This window comes from Acipenser ruthenus, chromosome 14, assembly GCF_902713425.1.
Source record: "Acipenser ruthenus chromosome 14, fAciRut3.2 maternal haplotype, whole genome shotgun sequence".
NCBI lineage: Eukaryota > Metazoa > Chordata > Actinopteri > Acipenseriformes > Acipenseridae > Acipenser > Acipenser ruthenus.
In genome coordinates, this window is record NC_081202.1 from 13,923,382 (window position 1) to 13,946,043 (window position 22,662).

Below are 22,662 nucleotides of genomic sequence, written 5' to 3' on the forward strand. Positions count from 1 at the left end.
CCCTCCGGTCAAGAGTCCAGAGCCCTAACCACTACTCCACACTGCTGCCCTGATTGACAGAAGACGCTTAACTGTCCTGAGGTCTGTCAATTAGACCAGCAAATAGTTTTATCGATCTGTCTGTCAATCTTATTTAAATCCTATATTTTAATTATTTTCTCACAATACAAATGAATGATTGATTTATTTTCTTAATTAGGACTCACAGACTACTTTTAGTGTCCAGTGAGTGTTGTAAATATGAATGGGAATGCAGCTGACAGCTCACAATGTCTTAACTTTATTGTGCCAGCTGGTCAAAGCTTTCCCATGATTGTTGCTGAACAGTTGCACATAACTACTGTATATATTGGATCACATGAGGCATCATGTGATTTTACTATTTTGTTTAGCCTGATATTTTATGTTCCAAATACAATACTTCAATAGACCCACTTCAAGCTGATCATGTAGGTTGTGTAACGATCGCAGTAGCCAAGCCAAGTAGCAGTCTGAGTTGTAGGCCTAGTTTTTTGTAAGTCTTTACAATATAGTGGTTCCACATAATGATGTTTTCTAACACTACGGCTGCCATAGCCCCGCTGCGTTTCTGCTGCAGAAACACTTTGTTTAGTCCCAGCTACTGGAAGCTGAAAGAGCCCAATACTAGTTTTCTGATTTATAGGGATTTCATGTTTTTTTTGCATGTATTTCTTTAATGGCAAATGTAATGGCAAATATTGTGAAATAAAACAGTAGCAATGTAGCAGGATGTAATTAAGTGCGTTTAATTGAGTAAGTCCAATGAGTTGCTTGATGGAATTAAACCAGAAATCAAATAGTTGACATTATTGAATAGTTGACTGAGAAAAGCTTTTTCAGTAAGTCCATATGATTTTCTTAATATTTAATTTATTATATGCTTTAGAAACCAAACCGTCATTTAAAGGGATTAATTGAAATGACCGCTCAGATGCTGATAATGTGAGTGATTAGAGACGGCTTCTTAATCCCTGAGATTTTGAATAAAATAAAGCCCCTTCTATTTGAGATGATATAAAAGGAGACCAAAATCTGCACCCTGATCTGCATAAAGATGACACATTCCTTGACGGTGTGTTTAAATGCCTGTGCTTTGTAATGTAATGTAAATAGTATGCAGCTGTAGAATGCTCCAATTTCCACAGGAAGATGGGTTTAATGTAAAATTGATTAGAGAACCATGTGTGTGGGCTTGCAAAGAGATGCCAAGATCCGTTTGGAGGAGTCTGCTCTTTGCACAAAAAAGAGAAATAGGACACATTTACTGCTTACAATGTAATCCTAAAGATTGTTATAATACAACTGTTGTGCACCACAGATGAAATGGTACTACATACCTGAGTGCTAACGGACCACGCTTGCATCAAAGTGAGCGAGCATAGGTGGGCCGAATGGCCTTTTCTCGTGCTAGAATTTCTTATGTACAATATAATAAAGTAAATGTCTTCACATAGGTACAGTTCACATCGTTGCTCCAAATTTGTGCTATCAAGTCATACCCTGGAAGGATAAACCACAGCTGCATTTGTAGAGCTTCTTTTATAGCACCAAAAATCAACCTGGATTGCATCAGCCATTTAGTTTTAGTGATTTAATAGTGATTCCCCAATGCTGTAAAAATGCTCTGAACAAGCCTGCTGTGAATGATACCTGTAGCGGTAGAGGTTGGTCAAACCCACCTCTAAGTCAAGTAGAAAAACTTTTTGGCTGGTGTCTACGACAACAATGTGTGTAACTTGGGTAAAAACGGGATCCACAATTTGAATATTCCAAGTTCCTTCTTGCCAGCTACATTTTGGTATCTGATGATCATTTAGATGTTTGTTTTATTTAGACTCTTAGGTATTCTTTTCTCTTGGAAATGCATGTTTACTGTTTATTGTGTTCCATATACAGTAGCAGTAGCTGGGAGTAAATGACAGTGAAATGCAGAAGAATCCCCCAGTGCTTAGTATAGAACTAACGTGTCTGTAGCTGAGAGTGTTACGTTCCACAGAATAGAATAGTAGCCTGAGCTTTCTTTACATAGAAAATGCAAACAAGTAACGCATAGATTTGACTTAGAGTTGCTATTACATATTAGTTATTATAAAAAAAGATGTCACTGATTCACCGTTCACAGTAGTGCTTTGTGTTTGAAAGCAGGGATATAATGTAATTGTCTGTTGTCAATTTTATTTGATTTTTAAGTTCTATTCTGTTTCCTGACCTTTTCACGGGAATCTTGTTTTCACTCGCATTTCGGGCCTGACTAGGTAACATAGACTGCGTTGATCTGTGATTTGATTTTCATTTTTGATGTGGTTTGACCCAAGAGGTTATGGCTTTTTCATTTCTCGCCTATGCAAACTCCGTTCTCTAACTATATTGTGATCGAACTACAATAGCTTTAAATGTCACTGCTGAATAATCAGATATCATTACATGAGTCTGAAATGTTTATGGTTGTGCTTAAAACCATCAAGGCAGCCTGTTGCTTCACGAATGCAAGTTGTTACTGTATATTATTTTCACTTGGAGCCTTGATTTGTTTATTGATTTCTAGTTGGAGATATACTTTCCTGCATACAAATAATTTTCTTGGTATTAAAAATGTCGTTCGACATCACTGATTTTAAATAGATTATAACTGATGTTACATTTATTTTATTTTAAACAGTATTTCTGCCATACTGTAAATGTTTTTTTTGCATGGTGTCAATGAATTTATTTATTGAATATGTTTAAATCAGAAGCCTCTTCCTGTACACTATATTGGATACAATAATACCATCTTAATTTAACAGCATAATTTCCTTTTGAATATAACATTACTCCCCTGACTTTATCAGAATAAAAATGTTTTACCATTTTGCATTGAGATTACATTAAACCTGAGACCAGCTATTAAAGTGAGACAGAGCTGTTAGGTGTGGAAACATACTACACATTTTCAAACGTATCAAAATGTTACAACTTCAGATTTCTCCCTGCAATTGTGCAACATAGAAAACTATGCAGAGTTGCATTTAATTAAAATCAAGCAGAGGAAAGGTGGAAGGCCAAGGGCAATTCAGTGATGTAATCTTGACATTCCCTTACCTGCAGTAATGACAGCAGCTCATAATAAATCACACTGACTGCTAAGATTACAGTGACCGGCTAACATGCTTATTTCATATTCCTAATAAATGTATGCTTATGAAATTCTGTTCTTGTCTTACCTATGGTTAATGAAACACACCCACCCACATTGCATCGTCATGATATGTTTGTAGGGCTGTTTGTATTCATAATGAGGTTTTCTTTCCATAATGTAGGGTTCTCGGATGGTGACCGTCAGTGTAGTAGGGAATACAGCCACAAGTATAAGTGAATTGTTTATGTGTGTCGATATAACCTGTATGCAGACACTCCTCTCCTTTTAACGCAATTATATACCCTTTTACTGTTGGAATGTGTCAGTTACAAATTCAAATTGTTTTAAGTTTATTTCCCCTTCATTACTGGAAGATGCTTCATTATACAGAAGCATAGAGGTTGTCGGCTGGTAGGAGAGGTGCATTCATGAATTCATGAAATGGCTGACTATTTTTTAATGGTTGATTTATTTTTTTATTGTGTATCACCATAATTAATGTGAAATGTAGGGCAGACCAATATATTATATCTTTGTGTGGGAGGACATCTAGTGGTCATTTTGTAGCAAAATCACTGACATCGAAATAGTGAGAGAAAGTGCTGTTTCTAAAATATACTTTCAGTTTTTATTTTTGGTCGCGAGATGTTTCTTTTAAAGTTCTAGCGAGCTGACTCTGTTTCTTAATTCAACTCTTGGAAAAGCATTGATTGTGAAACAAGATCACTCATTTTTTCTCCCGTAACTTGAATGAGACTATAATTCTGTTTCATTGATAACGTAAAGAAAAAAAAGGCAGCTCCTTATTTTAAGTTCAAACCGAACACAAAAAGAGAGTTTAGTTAAATTGCTTTTCCTGGATTCAAATCTTAAATAACTGTGTACAAAAAAATGTTATAACCTGTTTTGCAAATAATAGTTTCCTTTTAATTACAATTTAATTAAATCAATTTAACATCACTCGCTGTTTGCGTTCATTTGAATTAAAAATAAGGAGCTGCCTTTTTATATATATATATATATATTATAATCATCAATGAAACAGAATCAATCAAGTTACAGGAGAAAAAAACTGAAGTGAACTTGTTTCACAATCAACACTTTCCAAGAGTTTAATTGAACAGAGTTGGCTCAAAAAAAGGGACATCATGTGATCAAAAATAAAAACGAAAAACGAAGAGCCCTAAATATACTGTATGTACTGTGTGTTTTCCTACACTGAGGTTTCCTAACAGAGGCTTTATCTTTAGTAGTTTAGTTTTACAGAGAGCGTGATATATATGTACAGTGTGTTTAATCGTCACATATTGTAATTTATTGTTTTTTATAGGTTCTACATTGAAAGTATATCCTACCTGAAGGACAATGCCACAATAGAACTGTTTTTCCTCAATGCAAAGTCTTGCATTTACAAGGTAAGATTAAGCTTGGAATCAAACACTGTCTTGTATTGCATATGTGACACGTGTGTGTTTTTTGTTTTGTTGCTGGAGTCTGTTAAGAAAACTCCGCTGTATCCTGTATATTAAAAAAAACAAATGGGTGAAAAGCAGTGATGGCAAGTGCTATTTTCATTTTTCATCCCACTAGAGGGTGCAATTTAAATATGAAACTTCTCTTAAACAAGTTAGTCTAACTTTAAATGTATTTGCCTTTTAAGCCTTGTATCTTACAGCATGTCATATGGTGCGACCTGCAATTTAATTTGTTCATTACATTTCTAAAGTAGAAATTAAATTCACATTCAGTCAGGTGTCAGTCATGTTTCCTCACAGCAAAACTAAACAGACATGTATTCATTTATTCATTTCCATAGACATTTCCCCAATGGACATGAGCTGTGAGACAGAAATGCATTTTAATACATTGATGAATTTCACCAGTTAGAAATGTTCTACACAAAAAGAATGCATGCAAGGTGTATTGATTGCAAATCAGGAAGGTTTTGCTTTCAGTAAATATTCAGTCAGTGATGGTTTTCACTTTGTTTATCCTTTAATCAAAGGCACTTGCTTCCCACTGGACTCTGTGATCGCAATCACATGGGAAGGTGTTGTAGTTGGAAGAAATCTAAACTAGACCCTGCTTACTGTGAGCAGTAATGTGATATATTTGTATAATGAAATGTGCAAATATTAAGGTTAACAGCACCATGAAAGGTATTTACTACATTTCCTTTCAGAGTACCTTTTAACTCTTTCAACACTGCAGACCTTTTTACAGATCTAGGAGAGATAACCCCACTTAAAACCATAGCCAACAATACTGTATTATAATAGAGGAAAAAATGCAAATGGTAATTTATAAGTGAAGTGCTGAAAGAGTTGCACTTACAATTGTTAATCTAGTTTTCTTAAAGGTATACCTTATACAACATGTTGTTCTGTGCCAGTCTCAGATAGGTTAAAGCTTATTTATCTTTAAATGGTATTGAAATGTTTTGACAGGATCTACGAAGATGTGTTAAAAAGGGGGTTTGTTGAATAATACAAAATAAATAAATAAATACATTTAGTATTGATGGGGTGGGGGGCTTATGGTGTGCAGTGAATACAGCAATATGACCCTTTAGTTCAGACACGCTGTCTCACTCACCAAGGAAAAACCTCCCCCATCAGTAGTTGCTAATTAAATCAGAGAGTGAGAGATGAAAGAACAAGGTCTTCATTGTCCCACTACACCAGGCTCTGGTGATAATAAAGTGCAGTTTGAACGAAGGGGTTATTGAACCTGCTTGGTTTTCTGGCATGGGAACCACGCATCTCATCCTTTCTCCAAAGCCTTTGCTAGAGGTTTTGCTTGCTTCCGGCTGATAGGCTGGGAGTTGATACTGAAGTAAAATCATTTTTTGTGGCAGGGGCAGATAAGTTGTATACTTTTGTGTTTGTGGACAGGGATGTTTTAACATGGGTAGGATATGAAGTGCCATAAGCTTTATTTTTTAGTCAGTCTAAAGCATATAACCCTCCCCTGGAACCTACTGAACTGCATGAATACAATTTTTTTTTTTTTTTTTTAGTTTAAGCAGTAGTGAAAACCTTTTCTTAAACCCCAAAACATCTGCATAGGTTTCAGTTGATCCAGTTTATTTGTAATATATATTTCTTTCCAACTTGCTTAAGGTAGTTCTCGTTCTGTGAAGGGAGTTCACACTGGTTATTCTGGTCTGGGAAGATTTACCTGACCAATCAGTGAGGCTTCTCATCAGAAACACCTTGACGGGAAGGAACCAAGTAGGGACCGGTACTTCCCCATTTACCATCCTAACATCTTAAATATATTAGGAAGAATACTCTGCTTTTTAAAACATGAAGTTGTGATATGGTGACCGGAGTTCTGTACCTGGTCTTCTGTAATAGAAATTGCAGATGTACATCCACACAATGGCTATCAACTCCCTCAGACGCAAAAGCAGTTTATTACAGCGCTTAAAAACCAAACACTCTTGTGCTATTTTGTGTAGCTGTAAAAAGCCAGCTCAGAGGGGCTCGTGATATTTGGTTGAAATCAGCTGATTTTCAGAGATTGCTGCTGTGTTTCTTTCTTTGTTACAATATATGTACAGTACATGAATCAATATTAAAACATAGTGAAGAAAAGGGGTCCCTGAGTGGCTCACCTGGTAGAAACGCAGCCGCGTGGTGCGCAGGGCGAGTCATACAGCGCAAGTTCGCGTCCTGGCTGTGCGAAGTAGGCCAGTCTTCGCTGGGGACTCCGAAGGGAGTGTCGCATTCGCTTTGGTGCTCCCATGGGTTAGGAAACCAATAGGGACTGTTTCTCCTCGTTGCTTTACAGCGAACCCAGCTGGCCAGGCGTCCTTCGAGTTCCTGCGTGAAATAGGAAGCTGGCTTGGTCGTGGGATCGGAGGACGCCCACTGAACTTTCAGGTCTCCTGAGCCGTGTAGGGAATTGCTGCGGTGAGGGGAAAGCGATTGGGCATTCCAAATTGGGAAAATTATAATTGGACACACTAAAAAAGTAAAAAAAAACATAGTGAATAAAGTAATAATGTGCAACAGCAAGTTATAGGATTAAATGACCTTAAATGTAAATGTGCACTGGACCTGCTATATGGTGCATACCATTTCAATTACTATGAAGTCTAGTAGGGTGAGGCGTTGCATCCTTCATGCTTAATAATGTAGTAACACAGGAAAGCACACTGGAACAGACTAGTGGTGATTTCCATTTTTTAATTTTGATTTTCTTTTCAGGAACTGATTGAAGTTGACAGTGAAGTGGTCTTTGAATTAGCCTCCTATATTTTGCAGGTAAGGTCATGTTTGTTCTTTATGCATTTCCAATGGTTAAACAGTAAAATGTCATTCTGTGTTGATTTTTGTATGAAAAAAACATGACCAGCCAATTGCAACAGTCTGGTGGATTGAAATTCCTTCATTAGAAGGTTAAGCTGGATTTGTTCCTAGTTAACATTTTCTAAGCCTGTGCAGTTTATTGTGCAGTTTATTGTACAGTTTAGAAAACCATTGTAACATTAACAAAGAACATGTTCAATTCAGTAGCATTCAAAATATTTTTTATAAATAAAAAAGTCATATAGTATTACTTTGTGACAACTTTTTTGTGTTTTGTAAGGGGGAAAATGCAGTTTGCTCAAGACTTAATTAGAGCAGAGTTCTACTGATTTACACAGGTCACTGCTAAAGGTCTGCAGTCTGTTAAAGAATGAGCTTTTGTAGATTCTTCACAAATTAGTTTAATTAAGGGCTTGTAGGATTACATTGGCTAAAAGAACGTTTCACACGGTGGTCTTGTCCATATTCTGTGCAAACACATCCTCTTCATTCACATCCGCTATGATATGAGAGCAGCCCTAGAAAGCTAAAATGCTATAAAGTTTGTGTGCAGATGGATCTGAGTAACACCAGCACAAAGATGCTGTAAGCCTGTCATATTAGTGGCACACCTGCATCTGCCAGGTCAAGGGTGGAAGTATAGTGCTGTGATAAGGGACCTGCTTCAGTACATCAGGTTAAAGGTTGAATAATATTAGCTTGAGGGACAACCAGGGATTCACATGCAAATGTCACATACAGTATGCTCAAAAAATCAATTTGAACGTTCACAGGGTACAGTCCATGCACTTCATAATCATGTGCAGCCTCGTCTTTATGTTATGATTAATTAGTTAAGAATGATCGTTAAGGGGGTGGGAGGGGGTCCTTAACTAAATAGGCAGAAAATATTCTTATGTGGTGTTACTTTTTAAGGAATTTACAGTTTTTCTATGTCATTTTATATAGAAATGTTTTATTTAGAGCATAGGTTTAAACAAAATTAGATGTATGTCTTACCCATAACAGCCTTAAGGTAATTCACAACTACTATTCACTTCTACACAAAGTCATTAGCATGAAGTATTACATTGCAAATCTACAGTATGAATCACAATTACTGAAACATTCCTTGTGGTTAAAAATAAAAAAAAATTGAGCCAAGGGTTTTGGCTGTTTTCTGAAGAGAGGTAATAGGAGATCATTTTGGAGAATCCGTCTGTACAGGAAATGAGGTCTTCATGGGAATTCCTTTCCTATTGTCAGTTTAATGTTATTGGAAAATACTGCTTTTGTAATCTGCTTCCTTACTGGAATTCCATTTTTGAAATTCGCATGACTTATTTTATTACTGGCAGTCTACATACCTTAAGCTGTGCTGACGTATTTTTATTATTTTTTTTATTTATTTATTTCTTAGCAGACGCCCTTATCCAGGGCGACTTACAATTGTTACAAGATATCACATTATTTTTACATACAATTACATGATTTTCTTTACACATTATTTTTACATACAATTACCCATTTGTACAGTTGGGTTTTTACTGGAGCAATCTAGGTAAAGTACCTTGCTCAAGGGTACAGCAGCAGTGTCCCCACCGGGGATTGAACCCACGACCCTCCGGTCAAGAGTCCAGAGCCCTAACCGCTACTCCACACTGCTGCCCCGGTGTATTTAAACTTTATTAATGACTGTAGTTACGAATATACAGTAGTTACAATGAAGTAACCCCTAAATGAACCCTCCAAGTCGCTCATAAGTGAACCATAAAAGTCAGTTTTTACATTATCTTTGTCCCACTTTTCTTCCGCATAGTTAAATTCTACAGATTCCGTACCATGAAATATGAAAACTTAAATTGATGTCAATGAATCTAACTGTAAAGTAAACTTGTTGTTTTGTTTTAGTATTGTTTCTTCAAATGCAGTGTGTGTAAGGACAGAATGGTAACAGAAACATACGCTTGTTGGATATTAAACAGTAGTCACTTTAACTGTAACAGCCATATATACAAAAGTTGGAAGTTCTGAAAGAATCTGCCACGTATCAAACAAGTGGAATGTGGCAAGTCCTAAGTTTATTACTTTTAGGTAATTTGTTAAAAGCCTAATAGAGGGAACTGCTTATGTATACATTGAGTTGTGCATGTGTCTTGGATATAAGGGGTCACTGGTAATAACCTTGCAGGGATTTTCGACAGATGAAAAATATCAAGTTTCCTAGTATTTGTGCCCACAACCTTAATGTGCAAAAAGTGAAAAATAAAAAGAGGAATTTGCCTCTGTCCACTTCACCTGTAATCACCCTTTATGTCTTGAACGGTACTCTGCTGGGACTGACTACAAATCAATAGTTTCTTAAACATCTTGTGTTGCAACTACAGTATAACTTTTTTACTTTGTCTTTAATGCAGGAGGCAAAAGGAGACCATAGCAGGTAAGCAACATGTTCGATTTTACCTAATCAGACCTTCTTGCTGGACTAAAATTGAGTTGTTTTTTTTTTGTTTGTTTTATTTTTACAAATTATTGTTGTTAATAAAATGGACTAAAAGGCTATTTCAGTTTAAATCTGTAGCATCAAATGTTATAGTTTAGTCATATGTAAAGTGCCATGTTGGTCAGTTGTTCGTGTTTCTGTATTCATAGTAAAGTGGGATGAAATATTGTATTTAATCTAAGTTCTTTAAGTGGGTGTATTGTAAACTGAGCAACTGTTAATGTTTTTTTTGTAACATTGTCTATTGAGTGGATTTTGCTATGTACATAAATCTGCTATACTATTATGTTCTTCGGGGGGTGGGGGGGGGGATGTCTAATATCTGTGATACATTAGACTTGAATGGAGCAGCCTGGAAATGCAGGAAAGCATTGGCAGGGTGGAATGTGCCATGTAAACAGTGCAACATAACCTTCAAAACCCGACGGCAGGAAGGCAGAGAAACCAAGAAACTTGGATTACTGCTTTAGGGTTTCATATCAACTCTGTACTTTGGGCTTTCGTTGCAAAAATCTAACAAAAAATGTCTGTTTCAAACTGCTATGGTACACCATGGACATCATTCTGAATTAACAAAATAATGGAATTTGCATAAACATATAGTATTAGACACAGTTACTTGCAATACTTTTATTCACATGTCTGTAGTTCAGCTAATCTTCCAGTGTCCATTTCCGTTAACCAAAACGGCTGATCATTTTGCAGTACTGTATATTACGCAGTACAAACAGTTTCGTTCATTGCTAAAATGCATGATGAAAATTTCTCAAAAAAGAAGCTGGAGGTTTATGACTTGCATCCTTTGAACAGCATACTATAATAATAGTCAGTTTGATGTAAACGTGACTATTTCTCAATGTGTTTTTTTATGACTCGCAGTGCACCGATATTTTAAGTGTACATGGCATTTGATACATGTGGTAAACTGAATCCAAGTTAACCTGTATTAATGTGTGATTCTGTTCCACTGCTAAAGTCCTTAAGATTGTCAAACAGCAATATATATATTTAATTGTGCTCATGAAATGTAAACATGCATGGGTACAGCACTTAGATTTCTTTAATTATGCATCACAGTGCACTAAAAACCTTATGGTATGGCACTCTTTAGACCACACACCTTATGGTGGGTATACATATGTAATGGTTGCAAATAGATGTTTTGCAGTGAAAACCACACACCAGTTTTAAAGTATTCAGCATGTTTTTTTAATTTTATTTTTGAACTGGAGGTTACTGTCAGTCTAGCCAAATAGGAAATGAATTCCTAAGGGCATGATCTTTTATTTCATAAAGTCTGTGCTCTTTATTGCTTGGGCACCACCAGAACCGACGGAGACAGCATTGTTTAGAGTGGGCTTGTTTGAGTTGTTGTAAAGAGTGGCAAAGGTTGGGAAGCTATTCAAAATGTGAAAATGTCCAGCTTTTGGCTCAGTTAGTTTGGCAGTGTGATGGATGACAACTCTTTCTGTGGGGTGGGGTGGAAGTTACGGCCCCTGTGTTCTTTATTTCTGAGATGTCAAGGTTGAAAGGGCAATGTCAGAGCAGTGCTTATTAATCCTGGGAGAAAGGGAAGGATAAACTACTGTTTTACACAGTGTTTATACCTTTGACATACCGGTACTTCAGAACAGTAACTAACTGATGCTGGTTTTTGCAGTTGATGATTTTATATATATATATATATATATATATATATATATATATATATATATATATATATATATATATATATATATATATATATATATTTATTTATTTTTCTCTGCATGTTAGAATAGTAGTGGATTCTGAATGTTGAGGTCATGCTTATCAATGGTCCTTTTACTATAGAAAAGATTCATCTTCTCCTGAAAAGTTTTGCTATGGATTCAAGACTGACACATCTGTTTGAACATTATAGTTTTAGAGGATGTGAGTCAATGGTGGTTTACCACTGTTCTCGAAGACAATGTAGGAAAAAAAAAAAAAAAATATATATATATATATATATATATATATATATATATATATATATATATATATAAAAAGCTATTAAACAGCTGTTACTCAAGGCAGAACATGTGCAATTTGCTGTTTTTACATTGATCACCAATGAAACAAAATGATACAAAGTGTCTTCAGAAATCACTTGCTTCTTTCCATATTTATGTTGAGTTAGGGTTTATAAACCTCAAGCTTTAAAAAAATGATCATTGTCTGCTATAGGATTGCTTTTCTGTTTTAAATACTTTTTTGAAGCCCCAGACTTGCTCATACTTGGTCTTTCACACCATTTACTGTGGTTAGTTTTCTGATACTGAAGGCTATTCTTCAGGGAAGGGAGGGAAGCTCTCAGTATAAGAAAGCATGTGCAGTAGTTGAGAAACAGGACACACATTGTATTCGGAAACAATAGTGCAAGCAAAGGGGGCCAGTTCATAGCTGGCTGCTTAAGCCTTTCAGTTTGTACAGCAGGGCTGTGGGTAACAAAGGTGTCTTTTGTGAGTGTTTTTCTATCATTCATCTTTGATTTATTTCAGACTTTCTGGAGGAATGGAAACTTGTGTATTCCAGTAGGTCACACGTTCAAGCTTAACTGGGTCGACCAATCGCAGTCAGATTTAGTTTTGCCTTTGAATAAGCCTGCAATCTCCAAACTGCTAACAGAAAAAAATATATATATATAAAATACAAACAAACAAATAATGGCATTTGATGGCAGGCTTCAGCAGACTGAATTTACTTCAGTTATGACTAAATAAATGTAAACTCGTCTCTATTAATTCAAATCTCTGAGCAACTTTATGATGGAACTGCAGTGGGCTCCAAGGGAGAAAGTGTTAAGACATTGCAGGAATGTAAACTTAAATATATTAACTTGAAAAAATGCAGAATGTACTGTGCTGTGCATTGTAATTAAGGGATAATAAACCAGGCTTAAAAAGAATCTAACAAGACCCCCCCCCCCCCCCTCCTCCCCCATGCTCGCTTTTTGTTGCTTTTTGTTTTCCAGAATTTTTCATTTTTATTGAAGCCAAGTTTTCTTGCCAAAACATTATATGTTAATGTTCTGTGTTACAGATAATAGGGCCCCACCTGTTGCCCATCTGAAACTATTTGGGGTTAGGTGAGGTACTATTGCCTCTGTGTGGTGGGATAAAGGGGCGTCCCTCCAGCATTTCACTCAACTGGTCAAGTGACCTTTTGAATCACTTGGAACCTTCCTGGCCATACAGTACACCACCTTGAGCAGAGCCTTGGTGAAAGATGTAGACATAATAGGAAGTATTACCAAAAAATGGAATGTCGGTCGTGACTAGTAATCACAAATAATACTATAGATTCAGATTTCACACCACTGTTTGTTCAGTTCCCCAGTTTGTAAAGCTTTGAACATGAAAAGACTGTCATTTCCACCAGACTGCCCTTGAAAAACCAAGCAACACCAGATATGCTGGATTAAAACAGATTCTGTGGATTTTGAGTTTGAGTTCTGTTGTAAACACCTGGTGTTCTGAGGGTATTGACTGGAATGCTTCAGTGATACAGTGGGTGGTTAGTATAGACTGAAGTTGTTCCCAGCTGTTAAAATCTGGACAAGACATGACCAGCTGTTGCATGTTTTATTTAATAACAAAAAAAAACTACATGAATGAAACTGATGCACTTTCATTAAAAATACTGCTGCCTACTGAAAGGTAATTCCTTTGCTTTTTGAAGTGATCTGCACGAATATGCTGCATAGTATTACTAAATGTTGAATCAAACAACAAAAGTTAAGCTTAAATACATTGTGTTGTTCCCACTAAAGAAATGTACTTTTGAGGTTGACTGCATCTTCAAAACTTTTGCTTTTAAAAAAGCTTTTGGGGATTTCATTAAGGAGGGCCAGATGTAGAATTATAAGAGGCTGCCAGCTGGTTTAAGTAACATTGAATATTGTGGTTTTATTCCTCTAGCTTAGTGCTTTTTTCATAATTTTCCTTACAGCATTGAAGTCACAAGAGCTGACTTGAAAAAACTGCCAGCACTCCCAACGCAAGCACTGAAGGAGCACCCTTCCCTTGCTTACTGGTAAGTCTTCTTTTTTTCAATTAATAAAGAATTATTTGTGCAATATAAACACATTAATGCATTAGCCCTTTTGTAATTTACACCACAGTTTTAAGATTATTATTTTTTTTTTGTTCAAAATCTAAAAACAAGGGATTTACCATTGTTCCACATGGCTGCAAGTTTTATAAAGGATAGTCAAATCAGATTTGATGGTTACATATTAAGGTCATATGCCTTCAGTTATAGGTTGTTTATCAAAAGCTGCATCTATTAACAGCCCTGTACAGAGAAAATCCAGGTCCTGCATATACTCCAAAAGTTTCAGTTCTTATTACATTAGAGCGGTTTATCTGCAAATAGAACTGGTGTCTTTCTTCAGAATGTGTTTTATGCATAACAAATCTAAATGGGTTTAAGCTGTACTGTCAGACATGTAATGATAGGCATGATTCCAAACCATGATTATCTATACTTTTTATGAAAGTAAGAAAATGAAGAAGCATTACGTCTTGTGTGTCTGTAACTTTATATTTAAGCTCAATTATTGTAGAAATGACCAATGGGTTATAGTCATGAACTATTTGAAACAGCATGCATCAAGTAAAGCTTTATTTATTTTATTTTTTAGCTTCTCTTGATGTTGCTAGTTCACATCACATATGTCAAGATCGCAATCTGTAAATAAGACAAAAAATGCAACTTCTACTGTAGCTTTAAAAGCAGACTACAAATAAATCATGTGATGGCTTTATAAAAAATAAGTACAATTGGTTCTGCATGTCCTCAATGCAATACATTCATAAAGCATAACCTAACACATTAGGATGGTGGCAAAGGTAGCAGCAGTCTGAGTCCAGCAGGTGTTGTCAACCAGGCTTAAATCTGCACGGCTGTCAGACATGGCTTTTCCTGCCGCAGCCCAGCAAAAGAACAGCTGAAATGATATATTAGACATTTTACAAGCTCTAGAAGGATGATATGTTATACTGCTACAAATTCCCAATTTTTGTCCCTTCCTACGCCAAGTTTGCTATATAAAGCCTGCCTGCTGACACTCAAGAAACAGCATTAAGTCAGCTATTAAACAGTGGGAGCGAAGGTTACCTCCCTCTAGCATTCACTTTGATTTAGCAGGAACTAATGCTAGCACTCCACTCCCTGGGAGGTATGTAAATAACCAAGCCTGTCTTGAGAACCCCTCTGCTTTTATGATTCTACTATTTTGGTTTAAGGCTTTTTAACAGGGTTTTGCATTGAGGTTTCCCATTTTCCTTTGTTTGGTTTCCGCATCCAAAACTAAAAGAATTCATGGCTACTAATTTATAGCTTAAAATGCAGGTAGAGTGGAAAGAAATAAACTAAACAATAAATGTCATTCATTTTGCTTGCTTACTTGGTGAAAGCCCTGCTTTGAGCACAGTACAGTACCTTGGGTCTAAGTTTTTCAGCATAGAAGAATCCAGTGCTTTCTCATTTTTTGTTAGCGTCATTTTTGCTTTCTTGTTCTCTAGGTGTTTACAGCTGGCAGTATGATATTTAATGGTATTGACTCATACATGATCAATCGAATGACAGCGAAATCTGCAGAATAGTATCCCACCACCCTCATATAGATAATAAGAAAACGTTGCTTTTTATTTCTTCGTTGGTGCACCCGCTGTGTTGCATGTCAGTAGAGACGTGTGAGTCACATGATGAATTAACTCAACTTGGCTGTGTGTAGTGCAGAAAATTTTTTTAAAAAAAACACAGAAAACTGGAGTTTCAAGGGGAAAAATTCAACTTCCAAAATGCCTAATTCTGTTCCCAATGCCTAATTTCGCGATCACGGAAAATCAGTAGCCCTATATAAATAAGTTTTTCTGTTGGTTCTTAAAGCTTAATTTTATAAAGTCATGTATAGTCAGCAGGGATGTACTAAAATTAATAATATTATTATTATTATTATTATTATTATTATTATTATTATTATTATTATTATTATTATTAATATTTTTATTTATTTATTTATTTATTTTTTCCCTTGCTGGAAAGGGAAATGACAGGCCTTTGGGACCCTCCACAAGCTTATCTGCCAGCAGAGTTCAGTAATCCTTGGTTGCTGGTAGCTTGTTGACAAGGTGACATTATCTGTAGCTCTCCACCACTAGCACTCCTGGGAGTTATTAAGGATTACAATTCTGTTTGCCTTCACCCAGTAGAGCAGCAGGGACCAGACGCACAAACTGGTCTCATTGCTACTGATAAGGAATCCTGAGTTGTGACCTGCAGCGTTGGCCCTGCCATTATTGGACATTGAACTCCTTATCTGTTAGACCCCCTTTTTACCATACAGCTTAAGAATGCAAAGGCTAACTTGCACATTTCTTGCTGACTTAAAATGGTTTTACATCACCACGCTCGTTAGCTGAATTATCTGAATAGCATGACAAACTATCACTCCCCATTACATACCATATCAGTATGGAACCCAGTTGAATTCTTCCCATTGATCTTCATAATTTATTAGAACTGAAGTAGTAAGTCCACGAACCTGATCTGGCTTTTAAGGTGAAACAGTTAGGAACCAAAGGTCAGCTGTAGTGTTTGAACTTGCTGTATTCTTTCTCAAACACGTTTTATATGTATGTATATTTGGGAGCTTGTTTGGGATTTTTTTATACGATTGTTTTTGCTCAGCTGACAGTTATTTTTTATTTTTTTTTGTCCCCAGTGAGGACAGAGTTGTAGAGCACTACAAGAAGCTAAGTGGTCAGTCCAGAGGTCAAGCAATTGTAAAGTAAGTTGTTAAAGCTTGTCATTATGCGTATACGTATAATATGTATTTACAATATATACTATACTTTTATGTGACCATAATACCAGTGTAACGGATATTTTCCTATAAAACCCTATTCTTAATTCTATGATTACAGGCTACTACTGACGACAGTACTATAGTGTAATCCCTATTGTGACAACAGTACTATGCTGTAATCCCTGTTATGACAACAGATCGTGCAGATATTTCTGATTACAGGCGCGATCTGACGTAAATGGAATGAACATTTTTTAAACTTTTTAAAACTATCTGGCGGTTTAAAAGTGCTTTGAAAGTTCAAGTAGACAATTTTCAAATAGAAAACGTATTTGTTAAAAAAAAAAAAAAGTCCTTTCGATTTACCGTTGTGTCAGAGGCTTTAAGGCAGAACTTTGTAGCACAGCAGCAAAATACCAACACTATAAGGAAAACCATCTCCTATCTCTCCATCTTAAGATCATACTTAAGGAGGCTGTGTGGTCCAGTGGTTAGCAAACAGGGTTTGTAAGCAGGAGGTTCCCGGTTCAAATCCCACCTCAGCCACTGACTCATTGTGTGACCCTGAGCAAGTCACTTAACCTCCTTGTGCTCCATCTTTCGGGTGAGATGTAATTGTAAGTGACTCTGCAGCATAGTTCACACACCCTAGTCTCTGTAAGTCGCCTTGGATAAAGGCGTCTGCTAAATAAATAATATATAAAGAATATACTTGGCAGAGATCTTGACAGTCTCTGTTGTGGCGCCACCCAAAGGCCATTCAAACGAAACTCTAAGTTACAGCCTCCAGAGCATTTTTGCACATAACTGCATTTTTAACAACTCAAAAGTCAGCGTGAAATGTTATGAATCTGATGTCTACCAAAAGAACAAGCCAAGATACTAACTGACAGCGCCTAATTATTATTAAAAAAAAAAAAGTAGTTTGTAATTTTTAGTAAAGAAAAGATTTATTTAATTTTATCTGTGTGTGTTTCTTTTTTCTTTTTGTGCTGGTGTTATACAAAATAAAGTAAAAGCTACTGTACATAAATCAGATAGTAAAAAGCCACCTCAGAGTTCTGTGACATCTCAAGAGGACTCGGCCTGCGGCCTGGTGATGTCACAGAACTCCTTGGTGGCTTGTTTTTTACTATCTGATTATGTACAGTAGCTTGTACTTTATTCTCTATATTATAATAGTACAGTAAGTGGCATATTCTGCCAAGGTTTTCTTTCAGTGTTTAATGTCTTCAGTGCACTCTGTTAACCATATGTGCCTTTGTTTTCTTTCATTCATAGTTATATGAGCATTGTGGAATCAGTTCCCACATATGGAGTGCATTATTATGCAGTAAAGGTAAGTCTTAACAAAACTCTATGATAGTAAAAAAAAAAAAAATAATAATAATCTAGTGTAATATTATAACTGTGAGAAAAAATGTACGAGATATTTTTAGAGTACAAAAAACTTTTTATCATTAATCTTTTTTAACTGTGCTGAATCAGTTGTTGCAGGGACTGCTTCCAAAGGCAGTATACTCCTTTTTAAACCAAGGCAAATTGTTAAAAAAAAAAAAAAAAAAAAAAAATGTTGAAAAATGTTGTGTTATGAGAATGCAACTTTCGCTCAGTAGATTTTGGCACCGTGCTATTTATATAAAGGGTCCCAAGATGTGTCTTTCTCTTATCTGGTCAACTGGACAAGTCTTTGTTCTTGGATTGATGTGTTAGGAAAGGAATATTGATTCAATAAGTGTATTGATTACTTTGTTGGCAGTAAACATCCCTTGATCTGAGAGTCACCCATTTTGACCAGACATTTTCTTTTTGAATAATAGCATTGTACAGCTTTAATATAAACTATTTCCATGCCATTATTTGCTAAAATGTAGGTGAATAGGTTATTGGGATCTAAAATGTTTAGTCCTTGTTTTCTTTTCATGGATACACCTGCCTGTGTTGCAATTTAATTATTTGCAATGGCGATATTTAACACTTCTCTTTTGTTCGTGGGATTGATTACACTTCTGTTCCCATTTAATAAAAGATGTGTCTCGAGTCATAGCCTGGGTACAACACCCCCCATAATGTAAATGACTTTTCTTATTTAGCTTCCGTTTCTAAATGTATTAAAAACCCAGACGTTGGCCTCTATTTTTCTCTAGTTTGCGGTAGGGTGAATGACCTCAGAGTATATTGTGCATTTCAGCACTTTAATGAGGCTCTGAAGTTGCTGCCCTTTTGAACCCACACTCTTCCCCACAAGGGCTTCCTGAGGAAACTATCTGCAATACAGGCACACAAGCTGAAGCGTATATTGTTGTTTTGGGGTTTTTTTTGGTTGTTTTTTTTTTCAACTTGATTTAAGTCGAAAGACCATACATAATAACAAAAAAAAAATACTGAAAAATGTCATTACTTTACTTCCTCTCCCCTTCAAAACCTGTTGAATAAAGGGTTTGTTATGATAGTGCAAACTGCAAGTGTCTTTTGGGTCTGGAGATAGATGGCACAAATAACACCCTGAGGGCTAGCAAAGCAATATAGTTTTAGATTGATGAATAATATAACAGTCTAGTGCAGTCCCAGAAATGTGATCTGCGGCCTCTAAATGTGTGCTAAATACCTGACAATATAACAACCCCCCCCCCCCCCCCCCCCCCTCCCGTCCTCTCCCCTTCTGATGACTGTTTATTATATCTAACAGGACAAGCAGGGTATTCCTTGGTGGTTGGGACTAAGTTACAAAGGAATATTTCAGTATGATCACCATGACAAAGTGAAACCAAGAAAGGTAAGTGTCTTAAAAAAAAAAAAAATCTCGAAGGAAAATCATATGTCACTATGGCAAGCAATGGCATGTATGGAGCAGTTTGAAGGTTTCTGCTCATTGGTCAGATTTACTGGTACTGGATAACTTGCCAGACATTGCTTGCTAGACTGTCAATGCACATAAAGTGTGTTTATTCCACCAAGGATGGTTCTTTCTGTGATTATAGACAACTAGGCGTTCTCCCATGAACTCTGGGTGACCACACAGAGGATTTAAAAACATAAAGCAACAGCTGGAGCAATTATTTTCATATTTTAAATGCAGCTCAACAGCACGACGTACACTATTCTTTAAAACAATATTGCTGTTTGGGTGTGGTGAGCTTTTGTTCAACGAACATAAGCCTTCTTCCCCAGGAGGGCAAATGGAAGCAAATAACAAGAAACTAAAAATAGTTTAGACTGGAAAGTTTTAGATTTTGTAGTTGTGGTTTTAATGAAACCCCACTCGTCCCCAACGTGTGGTGTCTTCATTCTGATGCCCCTCCTAATGCCCTGTCAGGAGGGCCATTGTCTTGTGAGTTGCAGAAGGGCATTGAAAGTGACTGATCTGTAAAACAGTAGGTATTTATTTATCAGATTAACCACCGTGACATGTTTGCAATATTCTCTGCTATGTTTGTGTGCCTGTCTGCTAGTTTATCATTCTGAAAGACATTTTAGCCCCCAGTGGTTGAATAAAGTAGACGAGCAGGGTCTTAAGTGTTACAAGTCAAGCCTCTTCTGTCTAATCTATTGCAAAAAGGTGTTTTAAAGGTATAGTATAGCATTTTACAACCATTTTTTTATCAGTGGGTTGCAGCAAAGAAGGTTTTTTAGAAGACTGAGTTTGATTTGGATAAAAACAGGTCTCTGGTGTTGGAGAAGCATCATTAAAATATTGCAGTTGTGGGACCGTGTCTTTCATGCATAACATCTGCTTTTGTTTATATCTCAACACCAGTAATGTATCTTGTTTATACGCATAGAGCGGACTATATTAGTGCACGTTATTAGCATCCTTAAATGCAGGGGTCATGAATTTTAAGTACCCATTTTCTGTGCTTAAAATTTGTATATTTTCAGAAGTTTTAGTTGCAAGTAATTTAACACACAATTATATTAGCTACTTATAGATAGATTAGTGTATGATAAGGTTGAGCGCCTCAGATTAATTTCATTTTAATTTAGTGTTCCCTAGATTGACGGAAAGCAGAAGCTGTTTATAATATTGTTGAAGCTGACACCCTGGGATCCTTCAGGAAGCTGCTTGATGAGATTCTGGGAACAATAAGCTACTAACAACCAAACGAGCAAGATGGGCCGAATGGCCTCCTCTCATTTGTAAACTTTCTTATTATGTGTGTGCCCCATTAAATGAACACATTGTAGCCTCAAACAAAAATAATGGGTTTGGTTCAAAAATTGATGTCTGACAAATGTGTATCAAATGCTGCACACTACTAACAAAATCGTTCAATTACTGACTTGGTAGGATGTTTCTTGGTGAGTAATTAGACTCTCAATGATTTGAAACAATTCCAGAGATCTAAATGATATAGCTGGTCAGGGTTTTGCTTAACAGAATAGACATATGGCAGCGTCTGCTCTTTTTTAATAGCCTATCTCAGAAGTGAATCAATTAAAAACAGTGCAATATCAGACCAACTTCAGTTCCATTCAGACACTAATGAAATATGTGCTAATTGCATTTTGAAAAGTAAACCCACCATAGGCCTTCAGACAGGCGTTGGAATTCAGAGGAACTAATGTATATGTTCTATAGTATAACAAGCCTATTATTTTATAATCGGTTAAATTTACGACAAAACTTTTCTTTTTAAATTAATTTTTAAAAAGTAAGCCAGTAGCAGTAGAGCTCATAAATTTAGGCTAGACCAAGTAAATTATATTGAGAACCCCATTCATTTTACATGAGGAGTTGATTGATTAATGAAGATTCAGAATCTTGATACTGCTCCTACATTACGCATCTAACCTAGGGGCAAAACTTACAAAGGCGCTTCCAGTAGGCCGTTAATCTTCTGTCAGATCTCATGAGACATGAGCTACCAATTACATTTCAATAGGATTTGACTTTTATATTGAAGAGCAGTACCAAATCTGCTCATGTTTTGTGACCCCAGCAGTTTATCTATAGCAATGGATAAGGGCGTCTGCTAAGAAATAAATAATACAAAATAAATATTAACTGACACTAAATTCATTTGAAACGTGCCTTGGTGCATTTCTCAACTGTAATAAAATGATCTGTAGGAAGCTATAAAGTGAGCAATTAACTAAAAACAAACCTCTGCAGTAAAATAAAAGAAGAATTCCCAAACTAAGGGGCTTGTCACGTGAAAACTGTTTTTGAATTTGTTAGATGAACTGCTTTGGGAAATTTCGACCAAATAGAGAGCCTGTGTAAACCACTTTATAATGAAAACCATTCCTAGGGACTTCTCATGAATATTCCTTAATTGTGAGGTTTTGTGATTTCTTAAGCCAGTAAAAGTTTAAGCTGATTATTTTTTACATGGTTGCATGTCTTAACCAATTCTCTATATCGCCCAAATTACCAGTAAGTAAAATCTCAACGAAACGGCTGTATTCCTTTCAACTTGTTTATTAAAAGCATATGGTACCCAACATACATCGTTGTTTATTGATTTACTATTATTATTATTATTATTATTATTATTATTATTATTATTATTATTATTATTATTATTATTATTATTATTATTTATTTTTTTAGTTTTTAGGGCTTTATTTTATATAACAGAACGTTTTAAATAATGTTGCTTTTAAAGAAACATTTCGTACTGATTGTTGGTCTGCAAACTCTCTTTTGAGTCATTTGAGTCCCCAGTAACCATTTGAAATAGCCTGTATCAATCTCTTGGACATAAGTTGAGTTGTCCTAAATCCCATATGTTCACTAAGGCCCAGTGTAAAATTAAATCTAAACGTGGTTCTGAGCTTGTGTTGCATAGTGAGGTATTACATCTACATTGTCCTCATTTTGAGTTTACTATAATAAACGTACACTGTAGACTCTACTTTTGCAGCTGTTCCTGATTTGGGAGGCAGA

General features: G+C 36.0%; 1 protein-coding gene across 10 annotated transcripts in view; it reads left to right on the forward strand.

The window, feature by feature from the left end:
• Positions 1-22,662, forward strand: part of LOC117419782 (FERM domain-containing protein 4A) — a 179,964-nt gene that overhangs the window by 126,049 nt on the left and 31,253 nt on the right. For all 10 annotated transcript variants that reach the window (XM_034032888.3, XM_034032889.3, XM_034032887.3 and 7 more), the window contains exons 5-11: positions 4,470-4,554; positions 7,354-7,410; positions 9,852-9,874; positions 13,910-13,993; positions 16,689-16,754; positions 18,054-18,111; positions 19,462-19,548. In XM_034032888.3, the coding sequence (XP_033888779.3) occupies positions 4,470-4,554; positions 7,354-7,410; positions 9,852-9,874; positions 13,910-13,993; positions 16,689-16,754; positions 18,054-18,111; positions 19,462-19,548 (460 nt within the window). The remainder of the gene's footprint in view (positions 1-4,469; positions 4,555-7,353; positions 7,411-9,851; positions 9,875-13,909; positions 13,994-16,688; positions 16,755-18,053; positions 18,112-19,461; positions 19,549-22,662) is intronic.